Source organism: Nelumbo lutea, chromosome 1 (assembly GCF_056320005.1).
Source record: "Nelumbo lutea isolate HS-2025 chromosome 1, American lotus-T2T, whole genome shotgun sequence".
In the NCBI taxonomy this organism is placed as follows: Eukaryota; Viridiplantae; Streptophyta; class Magnoliopsida; order Proteales; family Nelumbonaceae; genus Nelumbo; species Nelumbo lutea.
Genome location: NC_142684.1, coordinates 85,201,447 through 85,227,404, shown reverse-complemented (window position 1 = coordinate 85,227,404; position 25,958 = coordinate 85,201,447). Strand labels below are relative to the sequence as shown.

The window sequence follows — 25,958 nt, the reverse complement described above, 5'->3', positions numbered from 1 at the left end:
CCCAATATTGGACAGTATAACTGGGCTAATTGGCTATATCCTTGGGCTCAATCCACTTGACGAGCTTGTAAAGGGGTCCACTCAGTCTTGGCAAATTTGCCAAGTTCTTGGACATCACTCTATTTCTTCTTAAGTAAACATGTTCTACTGAGAGTGCATTTATTTGTCATCAATTGTGGTAAGCTGAAATGTTTTTTGTGAGCAGATTAGGCTGTGGGAAACTGATTTGAACAGAGTTGAGATGATTCCTTCGCATCTCTATGATGAATTCCCCTCAAAGGTAAAGATTTAGGCATCGTTTTTGAAACAATCTCTCTCTTGCCTCCCCCCAACCCCACCCCACTGCAACATTTGAATGTTCCCTAATGTCTTTCAGGGAGTTTTTGAAGCTGCCTGTGAGTTTGCAAGAGAAAATGGTGGATTGTTATGGGAAGATCCCAAAAAGATGCGCATAGTGGTTAAAGGAGAGATACACATGCAGATGCGAGAATTTCTCCGCCATCAAAAGCAATAGTCAAATTATGTAATGAACTTCCGTTATTGCTGTCATATTGCTGCTAATAAAGAAGAAAAGGGTGATGAAATATGAATTGGATGAAAGATGGCAAATCCTCATGCTCCAGTTAATCCAGAAAACTTTATTCGATTGGCATGGGTGGACAGCACAGGTTCTCGAACGTTGACAGCAGAAATTTCTCGGAGGAGACAATGTGGGTTAGATCAGGCTGGGCCAGGATAGAAATGAAAAGCATCTTTTGAGTTCTAACTCCAAAGTCGGAGAGCACGAACAATCTTCCATATTGACCATAATGAGCATGATATCCTATACCTCTTACTGTCTTGTGCAAATTCGGATAAAAAAGCTTTTTAATGTTTGGTAAGATAGAATTGATGGACAATTTTTTTAAATTAGCTAATTGACAAATTATACCCTTATTATTTACCTCTTAAAAGTATCCTTATTGTATCTGACAATTGATTAATCCTATCTTTGCTGTTAGCATCTGTTAATGTTCTATTAAAATTCGTACATATGTAACACTATGTAACCTATGTATTTTTATTTTTTTAAAAACCCAATATTACTCTTGATCCCTCTCCAGTATGCCAGGTAATCTCTCTGTATCTCCTATAAGCCGAGTAATCTCTTTGCTGACATATCCAAACCCCAATATTACCGTCCATTTGCTCTTTACTGACAATAATACCCCCAAACCCCATAAGGACCTCCTGCTTGTGCGAACTCTCAAAAGGTCTGGTTCATCGTGGTTGCACAGAGAACTGACCGAGTAGAGTCTGTTTGTGCAAACTCTCAAACCTAGCCAGGAACTAATTTGAAACAATTGCATCAGTCTGCTTTTCCCAACATTTTGGCCGATGCCTGCATGGTGACGATGGACCTGGTACTAAGTCCCTTCCAGGACTCATCTTCCTTCATCGTCGGCCTTGCAACAGTATTAGCAGGTAAGGGAGAAACAGGGGATGGGAAAGAGAGAGGACGGTGGGGAGAAAAGGAACACCGTTGAGGATTTGTTGCCAATGGTGATAACAGGGAAGACTAAGAGAAGATGCGTGGTCGGGTGGATGACACCACGGTTTGTTTAGACATAGCTGTCGAAGGGGTATCCGGGAACAAACAAACTGGTAATGGGCTTGCTCACACAACCTTGTCTCTGTCGCTTTCAGCACGATGATCACTCCCTGCCTCTATTGTTTTTGGCACGACGAGCAGGTGGTCTATAGTCCTCCCATTCCTCCTCATAAATCCCCACTCCCTGTCTCTATTGTTTCCGGCACAACGAACAGGTGATCGACAGTCCTCCCATCGCTCCTCACAAATCCCCACTTCCTGTCTCTATTGTTTCCGGCACAACGAACAAGTGATCAACAGTCCTCCCATCCCTACTCACTAGTCCCCACTCCCTGCAACTACTCCGATTTAGGCCCTGTTACAATCCCTTTGATTTCCTTCCTCAAGTATGTATAGGAGACAGCTCTCTGTTCCTTGGGTGACTCCAACTTCGACCTAGTGAGCATCGTAGAGGTGAAGCAACAACCACATAATCGTAGGTGAAGCAACAACCACACTTATGTGTCCTAGTGAGCATCGTAGAGGTGAAATTGCTCTGGGGCCTGACACTGAACAGAGATCCAAAAGATCATCAAGAACGGCTTCGTTGTAGTTCTTCAGATATTTTATCAGTTGGGTTCTATTTTGAAAATTTTAGAAATATTAGAGGGCAAATAAGGCATTTCGTTTTTTCCATTAGCGCTTAATGATCATGTCAATTGTTAGTCTCTTGGAAGACATTCGATAAAATTTGAACATACAGAGAAGATCATGTCAATTGTTAGAAATATTAGGGGTACTTTAAGGCAATATATAAACAATAAGAGTACATTTTGTCAATTCAGTAGGGATAATTTAAAAAATTTGTCCTTATTTACAACTTTTTTCTAATAATAATTATTAATTATGATAATAAAAAGTCATTATTAAAATTAATAACTATTATTTTATTCTGTCCATTGGTTTTACTTCATGCTTCATGCAATACGTCATAATTCAACAATTATTTGACTTTTGACACAAAAATGGTTTAGGCAGACCACATCTCAACAATTTAATTTGATATGGGCACGCTATGAATGATTTAATTTGATATAGTCACACCACATTTTGCATTTGATTATATGCATGGGTATTGATGTAAACATGTAGAAGATGAAGTGAAGCTGTAAAGGGATGATAGATAAATCCAAATTTGATTCATTGATATTCTAGGCTATTCAAGTTCATCTACAATCAATTCAGTTTATAATATGCAGTACTAGCTTCAAACTATACGTTGTGAGTTTTGCAGGAATGGAGGGAACCAGCTAATAAACCATTGAGCCACCCCCTGGTTGATTACCCATTATTTAATTGTAACTATCGGATCTGACCTCATGAGACCCGACTATCGGATCCTACCCATACCTATCCATAGGACACTACAGCTGTATACGGAAGATGTTCCTAATGTGGTGTCATGTGGATGTTGGTAGGAGATCCGAATTCTGCCATTTCAACATGATCAGGAAATTGAACATTCGGACATTATAGCTGAGTAGCTGAAAGTTGGGTTGACTCGGGATATCTAAATTTGGGGAGATCCATGAGTCCTGGGTCAACCCAATTTTTCAGCTACAACATTCGGATGTTTAGGTTTTGGATCATGTTTAAGGGTATGTGACTTCTTGATGGGGATTGAAGGTAGAGGATGTTAGACAATGTATGCTCTTATCTCCAATCAGATTAATGCACTTATTGTCATTTATTTTAAATGAATAAAGTGCATAATTGATTCGTGTTATTATGGTATATTTTTGTGTAATACCTTTAAACTGGACACTTATGAGACTCGTGCTAATTTAGAATCTCCATAGTTGTTGGATAGATCATGGGAGATTTATCCTGCCAAGGCTGACACTGATGTACCGCCAAGTTGGTTGGGGTGGCTTGTCTCAGCTGTTAGGGTGAGACATGAGTTACATGCAGTGTGAGTTTTCTTGAAACATTGAACTAATCCAAAATTTTAGTATTACCCTAGACCTTGGAGATAGATGAGCAAAACTGGAATGTTACTCCTGACTCCTAGACTCGATTATGATACAAAACTAAGTATTGTATTGGGTTGTCTTTGATATGCCAATCAATGATATCCTTTACCAGGTCAAAACCTGGGTATGTTGGGGCAGTTTGAGAATTCACCTGAGTGGGTGACCATAGTAATAGGATCAACCCCTTTGTCGGACAAAGTGAATGATCGGAGAATGCACTTTCTCTGATAGAAACCTAAACCACCGGCAACTGATTTCAAATGTTGATATATATATATATATATATATGCTATGGTTTCAAAATGTTTACAAAAGGTTTTAATTTCTAGGATCCATGTGAGTAGAGAGTGCGGCATTGTACCTTGTAGTCGAGGGTGAGGTCCTCACTTGTCGAGTAGTGTTTGATCATTATGGGCTGAGAGGTTAAGTGTAAAGCCATTGAGGGTAATACTTGATGGGCTAATTTTGCATCTGCCCATAGTCCTTAGGTTTTCACAAGATGGCTTGACCCAATGACCATTTAGTGTAAATGTTGAGCCCATTAAGAGTCTATGTTGATGGACTTGGGGGTTTGTTGTGACTTACAATGAATTCGGCCATGCCTTGTAACAAATGCTAGGTTAAACCCATGTGGCTAATGTGTAAATCAATGATAGGGTCTCACACCATATAAAGAGAACTAAACTAGCCAACACATAATGGGTTAAATAAGCAACACGACTTAATGGGCCTAAAGCCCATTTCGAACTAGGCTTAATTGGTTTAATTAAATTGAAAAAATTTTGGATTTATAATATGACTAAGATTAGCAGTTGGATAAGATAGGTCTAATCAACTTGAGAATCCAGATCTAAATACAAGATTTAGATTAGGAAATCTCATTCTTAATCAGATTAGGAAGCTAATCCTGAATGGATTATAAATAGGGTGTGAATTCCATGAAGAGAACACACTCCTTTCTACAGTCTCTTCTCCCCCTCAGTTCTTGGTGCCATCACAGTTTGATCTCCACCTGCTGGAGCAATCAAAAAGTGTTCTTGATATTGTCTCTTGGTGAAGAAATAATTAGAAGTCGTGCTCACATCACCCTACTCGATTCTTGGTGAAGAATCCCAGGTTCTTGCTGAAGAACTGTTCCTATTGGTCCTGCCTCAACATTCACTATGTCATCTTCAGTGGAGGCGGATTTGTTATCCTCTTTGGGCGTGAACACCTCCTACCTTGGGAATTCCTTTTAATTCCATATCAGGTATTTCTCTCTTCTTTCCTTTGGTTTCAGATATGGTCTGGTTTTGTTTCAAGAATAATCCTTAAAAATGTTGTTAGGAAATGTGATTCTCAGATGGGAGAGAGATAAATTTTTAAAATTTTGCCCAATCTTTCTATAGGGTTCGGCTATCCATATGATTGATCTCTCATCCCTTCAGTGGTATAATAGTCGGGTTCACATTCTTGAACCAAAATCAGATATGATCTAAACCTGTGCAAATAGGCATAATCGGTTATACCCAATTTATGCAGATTAGGTTTTTTTTCTAGGAATTCGTTCTCAACTATGGGCGATTGATATGAAATTAAATTATTTATTTTCTGTAATATATTTAGAATTGTTCTATTTATATTTCTTGAAATCTGGGTTGTTCATACGATGGAGATCGAATTTCTTTAGGCATTGTGAATCTGTGCATCTGCTACTTTATTCTATTCATTTTGCTTTTGTAAATAATTAAATTTTTATTTATTTTTTAGGCGGAATGTATAGGAATTTGATTCTTATGTAATTAATAGAGAAATTGGGTTTTTTCCTTTTTTTTTAATCGAAAGAAATTGCTGGAAGCACGAAGGAGAAATTTTGTAGATATGGGTTTGGCAATATGCGATTTATAGTTTTGGAAACTGCAAACTACGAACTAACTTTTGTTTTGTAGGGTTGCAGCCTTACAAACAACCCTATTGCTATTGTTTAATGATTCTTGATTGTCACGTATCAGTTTTTAATTTCATATCATGTTTTAAGAATTTGATTTTGAATTAAACATCAAACCCTAGATCTATTCGACACAAGTTGGACCAAACTGGTTGAACCGAATCTGTGGTTCGATTAGGGTTGTTAATAGTCCTGAAATTCTAGGGTTTGATGGATGATTGCAATATGCAATTTGGCCCGCATCTGTAAAACCCAGTTTTAATTTGTTAAAGCTACATAAGCCCAATACAACATAAAAGCTATATGGGCTAAACTGCTTCAGCCCATAAACCTAGATAATATTAATTGGTAATATTATGGGTTTTAATTGTGGGTTTTACAGATATTTTAATTGATTGGATCAATTTGTTTCATGCATATGATGTATGGATGTGTGATGTGTTACGTACATATGCCATAAGCACTTGGTCCATGTTAATTCGATAGTGACTCTTACGTACGCCATGGTTGAATGCACATCATTGCCATGGTGTTCATAAGATCATTGGATGATCCCCTTGCATGATAGACCCACATCAGCTTCCTCCCCAAGAGGAACCGTGTGGAACCCTAGCCGTTTATGGCCCATCTACATGGTTTGACCTAAATAAAACTAGGGCATAATTATTCGTTCCCTCCTGAAAATATAAGTGCATGTGATAGGGAGATTCATGTGATGAACTCTCTAAAGGCCTTCCATCATTAGCATGAAGATGGGTTCTTCAGTAATGAGGAGATGCACCATAAAATTGGGTTATTCATTTGCTGTTGGATCTGTTGGATTGTTTCATAAGATGATAGAAGCGTCATAAACTGATGTGGGAGGTACCTATCCTAAAATGGAAGACTATCTCATGGTACTTTGGCATTCACGAATATGATGGGTAAGCACTTACTAGACAAAAAGGTTTAACCTAAAATGGCAATGGACCTTGTCTAATAGAGGCCAAAGGGAAAGCTCATTAGATGAGTGGATATGATCATTCACAAAAGGTGGTGGGGTTATGCAGCTGAAACAATTGGCTCCATGTGGTTTTTCACATTTCTAGAGACATATTTTGCACTTTCCATAACTGAGATAGGAGGGAAATCTCAGAGATGAACGAATGGAAATGAAACATAAATTAAAAGCCATATCTATGTAAACATGAAACAATTTAGGTGTGGATTAATAATTAGACTTGCCTTTTATCAGAAATGGCAAACGGATAATTTGCCAAGTTGTTGGACGATAACAAACTTAAGGGCTCAAATTATGTTGATTGGTTTCGTAACCTTATATTGGCGTTAGCGTTCGAGAAAGTGGACAAGGTTGCTAAGAACCATGCTTCGGATCATCCAAGTGATAGGGCTTTTGAGGCATGTAGGAAAGAGTATCAAGAATGAGAAGATAAGAATTCTCTTGCTCGGTGCTACATCATAGCCTCCCTCGATAGTCCGATACAGAGATAATTCGATTAGATCGAAGTGTCTAAGGATATCTCACATAGTCTGATGACCTTATATGAAAAGCAGAATTGTTCTACTCGTCAGAAGGTCTTGAAGCTGTTCATGACTGCTAAAATGACCGAGAGCCAGATGGTTCATGACCATTGTCTTAAGATGATGAGTTACATCAAAGAACTAGAAACACTCGGGTCAAGGCTAGCTCATGCCACCAATGTTGATGCCATCCTAAATTTCTTGCCTCCCCCCTTCAACCAGTTTATCATGAACTACAACAAGAATAAGCTAAATGTTAGCCTTCAGGAACTCAACAATATGTTGTAGAGGGCTAAAAAATTGATTAAGAAGGATAAACCGATAGTCATGCTTGTTGAATGTGGCAATTCAGATAAGAAGAAGAGAATGTTAAAGAAAAAGCCTTAGAAGAAGACTAGCAAATCGAAAAAGCAGAAGAAGGACAAGACATCAGATGCATGTCACTTTTGCAAATAGATTGGCCACTAGAAGAGGAATTGCCCTAAATATTTGGAGACTAAGAAGAAAGGTAATTTCGAATCTTTTATCATAGAGACCAATTTGTTGGTACTTCTGTTTCCTGGTGTATTAACTCTGAGGCTTCAACTCATGCGTGTAACTCACTACAGAGGTTCAAGATAAGCAAAAGACTGAGTGACGAAGAAGTAGCACTCTACTTGGGGACTTCCGCAATAGTTGCAGCTACAACCATAGGAATTGGAGGATTAGTTTTCAAGCAAGGAAAATTGTACTTAAAGATTGTCTTTTCGTACCTAATTTAAGAAACTTGATTTTTGTCTCAAAATTGTGTTTGGATGGTTATTCTATCTTATTTAGTAATGTGATTACTATTAAATGGAATAACAAATTCCTCGTATACAGAAAGCTTGATAATGGTCTCTATGTTCTCCATCCTTTTCTAGAAACCAACATTATCGAAACAATGCCAAACATAATCCCTAAGAAGAGGACTCGTGATACAGTTAATCCCACGTGCTTGTGGCATTACTGACTTGGCCACATTAACATAGATCATATCACAAGGTTAGTAAATGATAGTCCTTTGGATTTTCTAACTCTAGAAGATCTTCCAACCTGTGAACCTTGCCTTGAAGGCAAGATGACAAAATGGTCATTTAACGGTAAGCTTAAAAGTTCTACAGGCACACTTGACTTGATACATACTAATGTATGTGCTCCCCTAAATGGTAGGGCACATAACCAACACGTTTATTTCATAACCTTTACTGATGATTATTCTCGGTATGGTTATGTGTATCTAATGAGACATAAGTCTGAATCCTTTAAAATTTTCAAAGAGTTCAAACAAGAAGTTGATAAATAGTTAGAAAGAGAAATTAAGACCCTTCGATCAGATCGAGGCAGCGAGTATCTCTCTGACGAATTTAGGGACTACTTTAAGGAAAATGTGATTGAATCACATTTGTCTCCTTTCGCTACATCGCAATTGAACGATGTGTTAGAGAGAAGAAATCAGACTCTATTAGATATGATTTGTTCACTTCTCATCCACTCAGAGTTACCCATATCTTATTGGGGTTTCACATTAGAGACTGCGATTTACATGCTGAACCGGGTTCCAACCAAATCCGTTTGTAAGACTCCATATGAGCTATGGACCGGTAAGAAACCAAGTGTGAGACACTTGAATATTTGGGATTGTCTGGCATACGTTAAAAAAACTAGTGCTGACAAATTGGAATCCAAGACTAGCCATTGCTTATTTGTAGGTTATCCAAAAGGTGAAAGAATGGTAGGATCCATCTAATGGACGCCATGAAGGGTGCAGAATGGGTGGGCGAATTTCAAAAATTTTCCTACCTTCTTCCAACTGGGAATCATATTCCCTAAATTTAGAATATAATATTCAAGGATTCTACTTGAACCATAATTAAACCAGATCTGAACCAAAAAGAAACATGAAGAATTATACCTGATCCGGAGAAACAATATCTCCCAAAGTTGGTGTTCATGCCCAAAGAAGAAACCAAGATCCGCTCCTGCTGAAGATGACACAATTGTGGATGGAACAGAACCAACAGGGTGCGTCCTACACACTGGATTCTTCGCAAGAATCCTCTGGAAACCTTGAACACCGAATCTTTTTGGTCTTTCTTGCAAGACTATTGTCAAGAACTGATTTCTTGACTTCCTATTACTGCAAAGATCCAATCTTGCAACAGAGAATGGTGGCTGCTGGAGGACTGTGAGAGATCAAATCTCAATTTGCAGGAGGTATCTCTTGCATACAAACCCTAGTTTGAAATCTGATATTTCTGTTAGGGTTTCTCCTCTTTCTTCTTGATTAAGAAACTCCTAATTTTGGGAGTTATCCCAATCCAAATCAGTATTTGGATAGGGGATAATCTTAATCCTATCTGCAGATTAAGTTAGTTAACTCTTGATCTTATCAGGAGGTTACTAGATTCAAATATAATTTGAATTTGGTCTCTTAGAGTGGATAAGGTTAAAAACTCAATCTTTTTACTAACATTAATCTCAGATTCGCCCCATGAATAAGTGATCATATCAGCCCAGTTCGAAATGGGCTTTTGGCCCATTAAGTGTTCAGTGTTTAACTAGTTTCCAATCTGCTGCCCAGTTGGGCTTCTTTGTATGGCATGGGACCCAAGCATTAATCTACACACCAGCCACATGGGTTCGGCCCAACCTTTATTACAAGGCCCAGCCAAATTCATTGAAAAACATAGCGACCCCCTTGAGCCCATCATATGGACGCTATGGGCCCAACATTTACATTAAGTGGTCCCTAGGCCAAGCCATCTTATAAAAAACCCAGGGACTGTGGGTAGGTGCAAGATTAGCCCATCAGGTATTATCCTAAATGGTCTTACACTTAACCTCTCAGCCCTTAATGATCAAGCACTGCCCGACAAGAGAAGACCTCTCCCTCGGCTGCAAGGAACAGTGCCGCACTCTCTACTCACATGGATCCCAGGAATTAAAAACCTTTTGCAAATCTTTTGAAATCGTACATATATATATATATATTTAATTTTGCAAAACAAAATTCCAACGATTGAAATCAATTGCCGGTAGTTTGGTTTTCCATCAGAGAGAGTGCATTCCCGATCATTACCATTGTCCGACAATGGGGCTGATCCTATCACTATGATCACTCACTCAGATGAATTCTCAGACTGCCCCAACATGTCCAGGTTTTGACCCCACTAAGGATCTCACTGATTGATATATCAAAGACAACCCGATCCAACACCTAGTGATGTGTCATAATCGAGTCCAAGGGTCAGGTGTAATTTTCCAGTTTTGGCCATCTGTCTCCAAGGTCTAGGGCAATACTGGAAATCTGGTCCGATTCAAGGGTTCAAGCAATCCCATACTGTATGTGCCTTGGGTCTTACCCTGATGGCCGAAACAAGCCATCCCAACACTTGGTGGCACATCAGTATCAACCTTGGCAGGATAAATCTCCACCGACTTATCCAATGGCTGTGAACATTTAAAACTAACACAAGTTTCCATAAGTGTCCAGTTTTAGGGTCTTACACAGAATTATACCAAACAACATGAATCAAACATGTACTTTATTTATTTACACTAAATGTCAAAAGTACATCAAAATGGATCGAAACTAAGAGCTTACAAAACTATCTAACAGCTCCCACTTGCACTTAGGTCCAATCCGGTATAAGCCAGAGTCCCATGCTTTCCACGTGTTTCTCAAAGACCTTCTATGTCAGTGGCTTAGTCAATGGGTCTGCCACATTGTCCGTTGATGCTACCTTCTGAATTAGGACGTCCCCTCTACCAACGAGTGCACCGCCTGAGCTATGTCCGAGCGAGTGCACAGCATGGCATACATGATGCTCCCTACGGCTGAGGCATAGGGAACGTCTGTCATGCCCTCAATTTCCTCAGAAGTCTTAGGAGACATCTTCTTGGAGAGAGTGACTCCATGTCTGAAAGGAACATTTCCTTTCTTGGAGTTTTCCATGCTATACCTTTTGACAATTTTGTCAATGTAAGCAGCCTGGGATAATCCAATTATCTGCTTCGATCTATCTCTATAGAGTCGAAGACCCAGTATGTAAGAAGCTTCTCCAAGATCTTTCATGGAGAACTGCTATGATAGCCATACCTTGACCGAAGTCAACATTCCTACATCATTCCCAATGAGTAGGATATCGTCCACGTACAATACCAAAAAGGTAATCTTATCCCCACTGAACTTCCTGTAAACGTAGGGCTCATCTGGATTCTGCTCAAAGTCAAACGTTTTGACGGCAGAATCAAAATGAATGTTCCAACTCCTAGAAGCCTGCTTAAGTCCATATATGGATCTATTGAATTTGCATACCATGTGTTCCTGACCAGCAGCAATGAAGCCTTGCGGCTGCTGCATGTAGATATCTTCACTAAGATCTCCATTCAGGAATGCGGTTTTGACATCCATTTGCCAAATCTCATAGTTATGGTATGTTGCTACAGCTAGCAGGATCCTAATGGATTGAAGCATGGCCACGGGCGAAAAAGTTTCCTCATAATCGATGCCTTCTTTCTGAGTATACCCTTTCGCCACCAAGCGAGCTTTGTGGGTCTCAATCCTGCCATCGGGGCCCTTCTTCCTCTTGTAGATCCATTTGCAACCAATTGCTTTTACCCCGGAGGGCAGATCTACTAGAGTCCAGACTCCATTGGTCTCCATCGAGTCTATCTCAGCTCTCATGGCCTCCACCCACTTCTGGGAATCTATGTCTAACATAGCTTCCGCGTAAGTCAAGGGATCCTCTTCACTAGTCAAGGCTTCCACCAGGTAACTATCTTGGTCATAACCATATCGGACTGGTGGTCTGGATACCCGGGTGGACCTTCTAGGTTGGTCATTACCTAGAACTTGTGGGACATCTCCCATTGCTCCTGAGCTCTCCTCATCAAGAACTATTTCCTGACAGTGAATGTCCAGGATGTATTCTGATTCTAAGAATTGAGTGTGTCGACTGTAGAACACTTTCTGCTCACTTGGGTTCCAATTTGTCCGTACTTGTTCTTTTAACGTGTGCAGGACAACCCCAAATCTTCAAGTGTCTTACACTTGGCTTACTTTCCGATCCATAGTTCATATGGAGTTTTCGGAACTGATTTGGTTGGAACACGATTCAACACGTAGATAACAGTCTCTAATGCATATCCCCAAAAGGATGTGGGTAATTATGAGCGTACGTAAAAGTGACCGGACCATGTCCAACAAGGTCCTATTCTTCCTCTCTGAAACACCGTTGAGTTGAGGTGTAGCAGGAGGAGCTAGTTGTGACACTATCCCATTGTCCTTTAAGTAGTCCCTGAATTCGTCAAAGAGATACTCGCTGCCTCGATCCGATCGAAGGGCCTTAACTTCTCCCCCTAACTGTTTCTCAGTCCTGTCTGAACTCTTTGAACTTTTCAAAGGATTCAAATTTATGTCTCATTAGGTACACATAACCATATCGTGAAAAATCATTCGTAAAGGTGATGAAATACACGTGTTGATTTTGTGTCCTAACACTCAGGGGACCACATACATCAGTATGTATTAGGTCAAGTGTGCCTCCAAATCTTTCAGGCTTACCGTCAAATGGCCACTTAGTCATCTTACCTTGAAGGCAAGGGTCACAGGTGGGAAGATTTTCTATGGTTAGAAAATCCAAAGGACCATCATTTACGAGCCTTGTGATTCGGTCAACACCGATATGGCCAAGTCAGTAATGTCAGAGGCACGTGGGATTTACTGTATCACGATTCCTTTTCTTGGGATTTTTGACCGGCGTAGTTTCAGTTAGGTTAGTTTCCAGAGATGGATGTAGAACATAGAGACCGTTCTCCAGTTCCCCGCATGCGATGAATTTGTTATTCCGTTTAACAGTAATCGTATTATTAAAATAAATTGTATATCCATCAGCACACAGTTTAGAAACAAAAATTAAATTTCTTCTCAAGTTCTGTACATAAAGACAATCTTTAAGTACAAGGACTCATTCTCTAAAAACTAATTCTACGGTTCCTATTGCCGCAGCTGCAACACTTGCAGTCGTTCCCAAAAATAGTGTCACTACGCCTTCACTCAATCTTATGCTAACTTTGAACCCCTACAGTGAGTTACACGCATGAGTTGAAGCCCCGGAATCAACACACCAGGACACAGAAGCAACTAACATATTAGTTTCTATGACACAAGTTTCGATGTTACCTTTCTTAGATTCCAGGTAGGTAGGACAGTTGTTCTTCCAGTGGTCGGCCTACTTGCAGAAGTGACAGACATCAGATGCCTTGTTCTTCTTCTGCTTCTTGGGTTTGGCAGCTTTCTTCTAGGGCTTCTTTGCCTTTCTCTTTTTCTTGCCCGATTTGTTAGCTTCAGCAAGCATAACCACAGGCTCATCCTTCTTTAGTAGATCCCTGGCCCTCTGCAACATATTGCTGACTTCCTGGACGCTGACATTCAGCTTTTTCATATTGCAGTTCATTGTGAACGCATTGAAGGAAGAGGGTAAAGAATCCAGGATGGCATCCACTTGTGTGCCAAGATCTAGCCTGGATCCAAGAGCTTCGAGTTCATTAATGTATCCCATCATCCAAAGACAATGGTCATGAACTCTCTGCCCTTTGGTCATCTGCGCAGTCATGAACAATTTCAGGACCTTCTATCGAGTAGAACGATTCTGTTCTTCATACATTGTTCTTAGACTGTCCATTATGTCCTTGGCTAGTTTGATTTGATCGAACTGCCTCTGTATTGAGTTGTCTAATGAGGCAATGACAAAGCAGCGGGCTAGGGAGTTCTTATCCTCCCAATCTTGGTAGTCCCTCCTACGGGCCTCGAAATCCCTATCACCCGGACGTTCTAGGGCAGGATTTTTCACCACTTTGTCTAACTTTTCGAAAGTTAGGACCAGCATAAGATTTCTGTACCAGTCGGCATAGTTTGGGCCCTTAAGCTTGTTATCGTCTAGAAGCTTTGCAAATTGACTGTTTTCCATTTTCTGATAAAACAACAAAGACGTTAGTCCACAACCTTAGTTTGATTCATGTTACCTACATAGATATGGTTTTTAATCTATGTTCCATTCCCATTTGTTCATCTCTCAGATTTCCCTCCTTTCTCAGTGACGGAGACGACGAAATGTTTCTGGAAATGTGGAAAATCACATAGGGTGCGTGAAGCCAACTGTTTCAGCTGCAAAACCCCACCACCTTTCTGTGATGGATCATATCCACTCATCAAATGAGTATCCCTTTGGCCTCTGTTAAACAAAGTTCAGTGTCGTTTTCAGGTAAACATTTCTGTTCAATGAGTGCACACCCATGATATTCAGGTTACGCCAAGGTACCATGAGAGAGTTTCCATTTTCTGGTGAAGCCCCTCCCACATCGGTCTATGACGCCCCTATCATCTTATGAAACACTCTAACAGATCCAACAATAAATGGATAGCCCAATTTTATGGTGTGTTTCCTCATTACTGATGGACCCATCATTGTGCTAATGGTGGAAGGCCTTTAGAGAGTCCATCATATGGATCTCCCTATCACATGCATTCATATTTGCTGGAGCAACTAACGAGTGCTTAAGGGACACCATGGCAATGATGTGCATTTAGCCATGGTATGCACAAGAGCAACTAACGAGTCAACATGGACCAAGTGCTTATGGCCCATAGTCGCAGCACATTAAACATCCAAACATCACATGTAAAGGAGGAATTGATCCAATCAATTAACTGTTGTAAAGCCCATCGAATAGCCCATTTGACCACCCAAAGCATTAACAATTAATGTCTATTAGGTGTATGGGCTGAATTGCAGTTAGCAGTTTGGCCCATACAACTTTTCTCACAATAATGGGTTTTTGCAATTTTAATCCTTTAAAACTGGGCTTTACAGGTGGGCCGAATTAATCCCTGTAATTGAACATCAGATTTGGAACAACAAGTGTGAGAAATATGGACTAAAAACAGCCCCTTTCGAACCCTAGATTTGGTCCAATCTAGTTCGAAATGGTCCAAAACTGATTTTCAATTCAAGAATTAATTCATGAAAGATCTGAAATTAATAATCTTGATTTTAAACAAACACAAATCAACTATTAACTGTTTGCACCACCTGCAAAATAGAGGTTAATCACTAACGTTACAGTTTCATAAACTGTAAATCGTAGGAAGCGATTTCTCCTTCTTCTTTAATCAAGAAAATAAATAACAGAAATCTTATTTCTATTAATTAATTACATTCTTGATCAAATCATATGCATTCAGTCTAGAAAAAAAATTATTTACAGACCAAATTGAATAAAATAAATGAAAATTGATGCGCAGACCATCTGCGCCAAGACTGCACTGCGATCTCCAGGTTTGAACAGTCCATTAAATCAAAATAAATAAAGAACAATTCTAAATAAATTTTGGATTTAACAAAAATTAATTTCAAATCAATCGCCCTTAACAAGAAACCATTTCTTAAAAAAAGAAAAAAAAAAGAAAGCAATCTGTGCAAATTTTGGCAGAACATCTTCTGTCCATCTGCGTAGGGTCAGATCTGGATAACTCCAAGAAAGGAAATGTTCCTTTCAAGCACGGAGTCACTCTCTCCAAGGGTATGTCTCCCAAGATTCCCGAGGAGATTGAGGGCATGAGAGAGACTCTCTATGCTTCAGTCATAGGGAGCATCATGTAGGTCATGTTGTGCACTCAACCTGACATTCCTCAAGTAGTGAGTGTGGTAAGTAAATTTCAATTTAACACAGGTCATGATCACTGAACAACTGTGAAAGACATTCTAAAGTACCTTCGAAGGATAGAAGAGTTTTGTCTGGTATTTGATGGTAGTTCACTACAAATCTAGGGGTATACTGATGTTGATTTCCAGTCAGACCCAGATGATAGAAAGTCTACATCTGGTTACATCTTTATGATGGGGTCCTGTGTAGTTAGCTGGAAAAGCAGCAAATAGGGGTCCACTACAGATTCCACAACCGAGTCCGAATACATTACCACAAGTGAAGCTTCCAAGGTAGCCATTTGGATGAAGAAGTTCATTCAGGAATTATGAGTGGTTTCATCTAGCACATCACCCACTCCACTGTTGTGTGACAACATTGGAACCACAAGCCCACTCGAAGTCTAGGCACATCAAGAGGAAGTACCATGTACTACGGGAGATAATTGGTAGAGGAGATGTCCTAATTCAGAAGGTAGCATCAGCAAAAAATGTAGTAGACCCATTGATTAAGCCACTAACATAGAAAGTGTTTGAGAAACACTTGAAAAGTATGAGACTTAGGCTTGTACCCAATTAGACCTAAGTGCAAGTAGGAGCTATTAGATAGTGTATGCCCTTAGCTCGAATCAGATTGATGTACTTATTGTAATTTATTATAAATGAATAAAGTGCATAATTGATTTGTGTTATTATGGTATGTTTCTGTGTAATACCCTTAAACTAGATAATTATGAGACTCGTGTTAGTTTAGAATTTTCACAGTCATTGGATAAATCTAGGGAGATTTATCCTATCAAGGCTAACACTGATGTGCCACCAAATTGGTTGGGGTGGCTTGTCTCAGATACTAGGGTGAGACCAGAGGTACATGTAGTGTGATATTTTTTGAAACCCTGAATCAGACCAAAATTCTAGTATTGCCCTGAACCTTGTAGATAGATGGACAAAATTGGAATGTTACACTTGACCCCTAGACTCGACTATGGTACTGCATTAGGTGTCAGATTGGACTGTCTTTGATATGTCAATCAGTGAAATCCTTTACTGGGTCAAAACCTGGGTATGTTGGGGTAGTCCGAGAATTTACCTGAGTGGGTGATCATAGTGACAGGATCAGTCCCTTTATCGGACAAAGTGAATGATCGGGGAATGCACTCTCTCTGATGGAAACCTAAACTGCTGGCAATTGATTTCAAACGTTGAAATTTGTTTTCACAAAATATATTTATATAGAGATATACATATATGTATTATGGTTTAAAAAATGCTTGCAAAAGGTTTTAATTATCGGGATCCATGTGAGTAGAGAGTGCAACATTGTACCTTATAGCCGAGGAAGAAGTCCTCTCTTGTCGGGTAGTGTTTGATCATTATGGGTTGAGAGGTTAAGTGTAAGACCATTGAGGGTAATACCTGATGGGCTAATCTTGCATCTGCCCACAATCCTTAGGTTTTCACAAGATGGCTTGACCCAAGGACCATTTAGTGTAAATGTTAGGCCCATTAAGAGTCTATGTTGATGGACTCAGGGGTTTACTATGACTTACAATGAATTTGGCCATGCCTTGTAACAAAGGTTAGTCTGAATCCATGTGGCTGATGTGTAGATCAATGCTAAGGTCCCACGCCATACAAAGAGAACCAAACTAGCCAACACTTAATGGGTTAAGTAAGCAACATGACTTAATGGGCCTAAAACCCATTTCAAACTGGGCTTAAATTGTTTAATTAAATTGGGCCAGTTTTGGATTTATAATCTGATTGGGATTAGTAGTTGGATAAGATAGGACTTATCAACTTGAGAATCCAGATCCAAATACAAGAATTAAATTAGGAAATCTCATTCATAATCAGATTAGGAAGCTAATCCTAAATGGATTATAAATAGGGGTGAATTCCATGAAGAGAACACACTTCTCTCTACAGTCTATTCTCTCCCTCAGTTCTTGGCACCATCCCAGTTTGATCTCCACCTACTGGAGCGATCAAGAAGTGTTCTTGATATTGTTTTTTGGTGAAGAAACAATTAAAAGTTATGCCCACATCACCCTATTCGATTCTTGGTGAAGAATCCCAGGTTCTTGCTGAAGGACCGTTCCTACTGATCTTGCCTCAACATTTGCTATGTCATCTTCACTGCAGGTGGATTTGGTATCCTCTTTGGGCGTGAACACCTACGTTGGAAATTCCTTTTAATTTCGTATTAGGTATTTTCCTCTCCCTGCCTTTGGTTTAAGATCTAGTTCGGTTTTGTTTCAAGAATAATCCTTAAAAATGTAATTTTCTAAAATAGGGAATGTGATTCCCAGATGGAAGAGAGAGAATTTTTTGAAAATTTGCCCAACCTTTCTATAGGGTTCAGTCATCCATATGATGGATATATCATCTCTTCAGAGGATACCCTTATACAATACCTCTTTGACAAGCGTGTTACTTGAAATATTCTAAATGTTTCATTAACACAATCAAATGGGTCGGATGGATGGATATGGATTTTGGAGCAGAAGGGTGTTTTCACTATTAAGTCCGCATAGCATGCTCAAATGGCTAACTTGGTGGAGGGGGTGAGGCTCTCTTTTGGAAGAAATTTTGGAAGTTAAACCACTATCCACGAGTGAAGCTCTTTCTATGAAACTTGTCCATGGGGTGTATGGACAAGGGATAAGTTGTTTGGTTCAGGTGAACAGGCTCTCTGACCATTTGGCTATGGTGTTGTAGAAATCGCATGGCATTAAATGCAATGTTCTTTCAATAGAGCAGTTTGGTTTGGTTCAATCCTTGTCCGTAGATCTGATCAAGAGGGTGTTTGGTTCTGTGTGTTTATTGAAAAAATGCCATCACATTAGCGCTTCATAGGCATTGGCATTTATTGCATATAAAACCACTGTTTGGTTTCACCATTTATCAAATAAATGGTAAAAATTTGAAATACTTTGATTTATGTGCATGGAGCATTTGAGAAAACGTCAAATTCTCATTCCCCCCAATGCCCCAACATTTCTTGAAATGAAATGCTTATGTGGCACACTTTTATGGAGTGTTAATCTAAAGTGGAAAAAAGAAAAACTTTTAAAGTAATGCCCAACCAAACAACTAGTTCAACCGGCCTACACATCTACATGTTACAATGCGGGCTATACTTCTATCTGCGTTGTAACACATAGATGGTTTAAGTGACGTATAGAAAAAGTAAAGACGGGATGGAAGTGTTAACTTTCGTTACTTTTTTTTACATTTTTTCAACCTAAAAAATAAAAGAAAAGCTTTAAATTTATTTATGGTTTTTGAACCACTATTGAACCGGACGGTCAAACCATTTGGCCCAAGAATTGTCTAGACAACCGGTTCCATTTTACTTCAAACTTGGTTCCTAGCCAAAAACCTTTGAATCGGTCAATGACCCGTCAACCCGTTCAACAATTTTTGGCCATTTTTTATTTCAATTATTTTTTTTTATTTTTAATTTTTTATGTCAAAATGGGCCATTCGTTTGAATCAAATGGTTGAACCATTGACTCGAAGACCAGTGGCCAAAACAGAATGGACCGGATCGAATGGTCAAATCGGAAAAAACGTCCATTTTACCTTAGAACTGTTATTTTGCCAAAAACTGTTGATTTGGCCAGCAAACTGTTGACCCAGGCGTTTGAACCCTGGTTGAACAGTTCGATCGTTTGAATCGAACAGATGACCCATTCTGACAAAAAAAAAATTAAAATTAAAAAATGACCTAAACCATTGGATTTTTTAAGGCTTGGGTCAATAATTTGATGACCAAATCAACGGTTTTTGGCAAAATAACGGTTCTGGGGTAAAATGGATGATTTTTTTGGTCTAACTGTTTGCCCCGGTCTGTTCTAGTCACCGGTCTTTGAGCCCACAATTCAACCATCCTATTCAAACAAGTGACCCATTTTGACATAAAATTTTTAAAAATTAAAGAAATAATAAAATAAAAAATGACCAAAAATCGTTGAATGAGTCATTAACCGATCCAAAGGTTTTTGTCCAAGAACTAGGTTTAAAATAAAACGGAACTAATTGTTTGGACGATTCTTAGGCCAAACGGTCTGACCATCTAGTTCAAGAACCTTAAATAAACTTAAAGTTTTTCTTTATTTTTTAGGTCAAAATAATGTGTTAGCATTCCCATTTTTACTTTTCTTTTGTACGTCACTTAAACCATCTACGTGTTACAACGCGGATGAAAGTGAATCCACGTTGTAACATGTAGATGTGTAACCCAGCCAAACTTGTTTGTAAGTAGCTGATTCAACTAGTCGAATGGCTGCTAATGGTGAATGCTCCGTTTGAAGACCTGTGAATTAACGTATTCGCCTCGGATTGGAGGGCTCACGCTTCCTATGAACCCATGGGTTCTCAGGATGCGAACTCTTAAAAGGCCAAAATTCATCATTTCCTGACTCTTGGGCCTATTTGTTTCCTCTTAATTCTTATTTCTTAAGAGGAATCTTTTAACTTTAAGAGAAAATTGGTTGTTTGTTTCCTCTTATCTCTTATTTCTTAAAGTGCAATCATATAACTTTTTGTTTTCTAATGATACCCCCAAAAAGACAATAAAAAATTCTTATATATGGGGTCAAAATGGATATTTGATAATTTTTAGAATTCAAAATTCAGAACAATATTCTTTACATTCAAATTTTAAAGGAATGAAAAATTCATCAATACCAATATACCTCTTAATGTAATTATTACATTTTAGATGTCATATTTTAGAGCAAATGAACAAGCCCTTGGCCTTGTCCCGGAACTGAACCTGTACTTCCTACTTTCCTCTTTTTCGACGCTGGACAACTGATTCCAGCGGTTATGTCGTCGTCCGCGATCTCTCAGCTAATGAAAAATCTGCTCTCATTTCCTTCTAATTTTTTTTTTTTTTTTATTACCAACAGGCAAAGGTGGTACTCACCACCGGCCAGGCAGCCATCACGTACGACCACCGGCAACATTCAACAGGTATTTTTTTGCCATTTCCTTCTACTATTCATTCTATATTTTCTTTTTTTTTTTTTTTGTATTTTCCCCAACCAACGAACATGTGTCATGTATTTGTCTTTTTCCCAAACATGGTCCGACGCTTTGTATCTCTGTCTCTCGCAGGAGTCAGAACCGATCCATATGCATAATTGCATATAGTCAGTCTCAGTTTGTTGGAACAATCAAACCTGGTGCCGATCCAATTTTAATCGGGATGGGATATGTATAAACCCAAACCGAGTATAAATGGGTCGATTCGGTTCCATTGACTTTCCTAGTGGGGGATCTCCATTCTCCAAAGGATATGTGAACCGTCAGATGCGAATCTATTGAAATGTAGCCGATATTACCGCCTTTTATCAGCTGTATGAATCGAGTCGAGTTGGGCAGCCGTCGCGACCAAGGCAAAAGCAGCAGCTCTTCTTAGGTTAATACCAACTGAGTAGTGAGTACTGAAGCAGCATCAATCTCCATGGCAGCGAGCTGTGCCATCAAAGAGCTGAATCGGGATTCGACGAACTGGGCTAAAGTAGTGGAAGAGATGGTGAAGCTTGAGAGAAAATTATTCCCCAAGCACGAATCGCTTGCCAGATCCTTCGACGACGAAGTGAAAAGGAAGAACTCCGGGTTGCTGTACGCGGAGGTGGAAGGGGAAATTGCAGGCTACGTGATGTTTTCGTGGCCATCTTCCTTGTATGCTTCAATCACCAAACTTGCAGGTTCCTAAACCCCTCTCTTTCTTTCTTTCTTTCCTGTGAATTTAAATTTCCCCCTTTCCTAGGAAGAAAACGAGGGGCAGATCAAATGAGAAAAGGCTTTTTTTTTCTCTCGTTTTTCCCCTGCGAATTTGGAATTATATTCAGTTGGAATTGGAATTGAAAGAAGAGATCCGTTAGTGTCCGAAAAAATTCGAAAGAAATGGTTTTGAGTCTGATTTTTATTATCTTCTCTAAATAGTGAAGGAGAAGTTTAGAAGGCAAGGGCATGGAGAAGCACTACTAAAAGCAGCAATCCAGAGATGCAGAAGCAGAAAAATCCAGCGCGTTTGCCTTCACGTTGATCCTACAAGAACTGCTGCCGTTGGCCTCTATCGCAAATTGGGCTTTCAAATCGACAAGCTAGTTGAATGCTATTATTCTTCCGATCGGAATGCCTACAGAATGTATTTGGATTTTGACAGTGATTAATCTTGATATGAACGGATCCAAAACTTGTTTCCTGTTTCTCGAATTCATGGGTGTGCCCAGTGCAATTTCCCGTTTTGTGTGTATTGAGAACAGTGTGCATTGATCCTCCATTTCTTCTTCTTTTGCAGACGAAAATGTCGAAGCGGAAGCAATTGATTAGTGAGCATTCAATAAAACAATTCGGTGCATTTTTATTTTTGTGTTCTCAGTTCTCGTCGGAAGCATCAAATTACAGTTGCTGAAACCCTTTTATCCCACAATTCACTGGTTGCTGACGCCTAACTACTAGGCTGCGTTTGGGAGTGTTTTTAGCAAACGGACTTGTGAAATAAGCACTTTTTGAAATGTTTTCTTTTTTCTTTTTTTTGAAAAAGTGTTTTTTTAGTGTTTGGTTGATCACTAGTCTTTTGGTTCAAAATAGCGTGTTGCTTAGACTCAGTTCGGAAGTAGTACAACTAAAAGAAAGTGCTTTTTTAATGGGGTATGGGTTGATCCTATAAGAATTGCTTATTAGAACTTGAACCGGCTCGGCAGGGCCTGGCACGATGATCTGCGGGTCGTGCCAGGCCTGACACGATCATGCGGGCCATGTTGGGGCTGGTGTTTTAGGTCCACTGGCCGGTACGACCGAGTGGGTTGTGCCGCCGATAGCCCGGCCCAACACGGCCCATATATATTATTTATATTATATATTTATATAATATAATATAAATTATAATTATATAATAATATATAGTATATAATATATTAATAAAATAAATAATTTTTTTTAATTTTATTATACTAATTTATTTAATTATTGTATATATAAGCAATTGTATACACAAAATTCATATAAAATTAAAATTTTAAGTTTTTTGTCAATTTTTTTTATATAAATAGTTTGGTCCGACCTGGCCCAAGGCTTGGCCCATGAGCCAACCTGGCTTGTGACACAACACGGCACGACATAGGCTCGCATGGACCTAGTCCATGGGCTGTGCCGAGCTAACCCCCAAAATTTTCACCGAGGAAGGCAGCACGGCCCGTAACAACCCACAAGCCAACACAATACGGCCTGACTTTGCGCGGGTCACCCGCAGGCTGTGTCGTGTTGGCCCGTCCCGACCCACTTTACACATCTGCTGTTGATCCTATGATTTCTTAGGCTTGGAGAGGAGTTCTAAATTCTGGAGACTTAAAAGGGGTATGGGTTGGATTGTTGGCAATGGAAAGAGTATTTAAGTTTTGGAAAAATATTTGGTTGGACTCGGCTATAATTGAAGGAATATTGAATAAAAACCCTTCGGGGGTTGAAATTGAGCATGAGGTGTTGCTAGTGATTGATGTTATTAATCATGAAATACATATTTAGGAGGAGAATAAGATTTGTAAATTAGTTCCCCTCAATATTTGGAATGGCATTAGAACCATCTTTATCCCCTCTTACTAAAATGAGGATATGTTGATATGGAGGTTGAATCTCAACTATTAAATCGGCCTATAAAGAAGCTATTATCATGCACAGGGGTCAGAATGATCTTAACCTTCAGGTCAACAAGATTTGGGGGTTTAAAATTCCTCCTAAAATCAAAACTTTCTTATACCTGTTGTTTAATTCTAGGCTGCCTTCAAAAGCCTTCTTGAGGTCTTTAGGTCTTTCCATTAATGTTGGTTGTGTAACTTCTACGATGGAATTGAAGACATAGATCATATTTTTAAAAATTGTTCTATTGTTAAACAAATCTGGAATATCTTAAACCCAAATATTTAGGGGCCTAGTAAAAATGACTCCTCAATTGGGGAGTGGTGGGATGTCATATTTTCCAATAAGATTGATTCTACAATCCATGTGAAATCCTACTTTATCTTGTAGCAGATTTGAAAGAATAGAAACGAAAAAAACCTTCCATAACCGTTGTTGCCACCCTTCGGTCATTGTTGATAGAGCTTTGTCTCTATATTTTAATCACAATGATGAGAAATGTTCCAACTCCGGTCCTATTCAGACTAAATATTAGAAACCAATCAAATGGAAAGCTCCAAAAGAGGGTTCTATCAAAATAAATTTTGACACGTCTAGAAATGATAAAGGTGATTGTGCAATTAGTTGCATTCCAATAAATCAATGGGGGAATGTTCTTGAGATCAAAGCTTATTTCCTCAATTAATGTAGCGTAGGCTTAAATTGCAGGAGGCTCATAACATTGCTCTTAACTATAAGGAACTGCCCATGGAGATTAAAGACCATCATCAAGGAGTGTTTGAAGTTCACTGGAGATTTGGAATGTGGAGTCACCTCCAATCATGTTTATAGAGAGGCCAATCAAGCTCATTAAGGAGTGTTTGAAGCTGGCCAGAGATTTGGAATGTAGAATCACCTACAATCACGTTTATAGAGAGGCCAATCAATTAGATGTCAAATCAAGCTCTTTCTTCGGCTCCTCTTATTTCTATCAAAAAAAAATGTTTTTAAAATGGTTTGAGCTTTTTTTTTACTTACTTACTTTTGATTTTCCCAAACATGAAAAAAATAAAAGGAGAGAAAAACTCGCAGACGCGGCCTTCAAAAATGAACTGGATTGAATGTTTTTACCATCGCTCAGACGAATTTCGAGATGATGACAATTATCGCCCCACAAACTCCGACCCCAGAATCCCGCCTTGTCTGCCATTTATCAAGTCTCGCATAAAATCACTAATTAGTGAGTTTGAACTTCGAACTGCAAGAATCTAATCAGCCATCGACCAGAAAAGCTCTTCTTGTATTGAGTTTGGGGCCAACTGGAACAGCATCCATCTCCATCTCCATAGCGAGTCCTGTCCATCTGTCATCAAAGAGCGCAATCGAGATTCATCGCACTATGCTGAAGTAGTGGAAGAGGTTTCAAAGTTAAGCCAGCCAGAGAGAGAGAGAACTGTTCCCCCAAGCACGAATAGCTTGCTAGATCTAGATCACAAAGAACTGAAAAAGGAAGAATTAGAATTGCGAAGCAGAAAAATCAAACACGTTTACCTTCACGTTGATCCCTTGAGGATTGAGGACTGCTCCCGTTGGTCTCTTGCGCAAATTGAGCTTTTAAATCTATAAGCTAGTTGAATGCCTACGGAGTTTTCACGATGATCACTGATGACATTGACACAAATGCAGAAGAAAGGAGGAATGCTTCACTTCTAAAAGTAGAAATGGAGGATCATGTCATCTACGCTGATCTCAGCCACAAAACTAGAATTGCAGTGAGCGTGAAGCAAGAAAAAGTGTTGAACTCCATTCAAACCGAATGAACACATTTCTCTTGTAGTGGAGACTTGGGATCTATTCAAGGCTTCATTCAGTTTGGGGTTTGGGGATTATTGACTGAAAAACAACGAAGCATTTATCCAGATGCGGGTAATGAGTAGCAAAAACGAAAGTGATGCTGCCCAGGCTCGAACTGAGGACCTTCAGTGTGTAAGACTGACGTGATAACCACTACACCACAGCATCAACAGAATTTTGATTCGTTTAATATTATTTAAAAATGAAAATAATCAGAAAAGAAGAAACAAAAAGTGAAATATAAAATTAACCCGACACTGTCCGGGTTCGAACCGGGGACCTTCAGTGTGTATGACTGACGTGAAAACCGCTACACCACAGCACCGAAACACGTGAGGGTGGAAATTATAATTTCATATATAAATGAAAAAAAAGTCAGAAAAAAGACTCATCACGAAAATAGCATAATATTAATTTGATGCTGCCCAGGATCGAACTGGGGACCTTCAGTGTGTATGACTGACGTGAAAACCGCTACACCACAGCACCGAAACACGTGAGGGTGGAAATTATAATTTCATATATAAATGAAAAAAAAGTCAGAAAAAAGACTCATCACGAAAATAGCATAATATTAATTTGATGCTGCCCAGGATCGAACTGGGGACCTTCAGTGTGTAAGACTGACGTGATAACCACTACACCACAGCACCGACACGCTGAGGATGGAAATATCAATTTCATATAAGAAT

At 39.2% G+C, this 25,958-nt stretch overlaps 2 protein-coding genes, 1 long non-coding RNA gene and 3 other non-coding genes across 6 annotated transcripts in view; 2 read left to right on the top strand and 4 right to left on the bottom strand.

The window, feature by feature from the left end:
- LOC148875846 (transcription factor-like protein) overlaps positions 1 to 1,005 on the top strand; it is a 58,384-nt gene extending 57,379 nt beyond the window's left edge. Inside the window, exons 14-15 of the mRNA XM_088965492.1 lie at positions 206 to 280; positions 377 to 1,005. Coding sequence (XP_088821618.1) covers positions 206 to 280; positions 377 to 514 — 213 coding nt within the window. The 3' untranslated portion in view covers positions 515 to 1,005. The remainder of the gene's footprint in view (positions 1 to 205; positions 281 to 376) is intronic.
- Positions 1,006 to 21,134: 20,129 nt separating this feature from the next.
- LOC148875845 (Acyl-CoA N-acyltransferases (NAT) superfamily protein) lies at positions 21,135 to 22,078 on the top strand. Its single transcript, XM_088965491.1, has 2 exons — positions 21,135 to 21,500; positions 21,739 to 22,078. The coding sequence occupies exons 1-2, from the start codon at positions 21,254 to 21,256 to the stop codon at positions 21,966 to 21,968; spliced, it is 477 nt and encodes a 158-aa protein (XP_088821617.1). The 5' UTR covers positions 21,135 to 21,253; the 3' UTR covers positions 21,969 to 22,078.
- A 1,854-nt stretch (positions 22,079 to 23,932) lies between these two features.
- On the bottom strand, positions 23,933 to 25,383 carry LOC148875844 (uncharacterized). The gene is made up of 3 exons (XR_016105142.1): positions 24,964 to 25,383; positions 24,455 to 24,775; positions 23,933 to 24,328 (listed from the first exon to the last, which is right to left on the bottom strand). It is a non-coding gene; the product is annotated as an uncharacterized LOC148875844 (long non-coding RNA).
- TRNAV-UAC (transfer RNA valine (anticodon UAC)) lies at positions 25,362 to 25,434 on the bottom strand. The gene has a single exon. It is a non-coding gene; the product is annotated as a tRNA-Val (tRNA).
- A 248-nt stretch (positions 25,435 to 25,682) lies between these two features.
- Positions 25,683 to 25,755, bottom strand: TRNAV-UAC (transfer RNA valine (anticodon UAC)). Its single transcript has one exon. It is a non-coding gene; the product is annotated as a tRNA-Val (tRNA).
- Positions 25,756 to 25,846: 91 nt separating this feature from the next.
- Positions 25,847 to 25,919, bottom strand: TRNAV-UAC (transfer RNA valine (anticodon UAC)). The gene has a single exon. It is a non-coding gene; the product is annotated as a tRNA-Val (tRNA).
- Positions 25,920 to 25,958: the final 39 nt, after the last annotated feature.

Bases quoted from the DNA above. Each gene is read 5' to 3' on its own strand.
- LOC148875845 (XM_088965491.1), top strand. From the start codon at position 21,254: ATGGCAGCGAGCTGTGCCATCAAAGAGCTGAATCGGGATTCGACGAAC. The intron at 21,501-21,738 runs GTTCCTAAACCC...TTCTCTAAATAG, and splicing joins TTCAATCACCAAACTTGCAG to TGAAGGAGAAGTTTAGAAGG.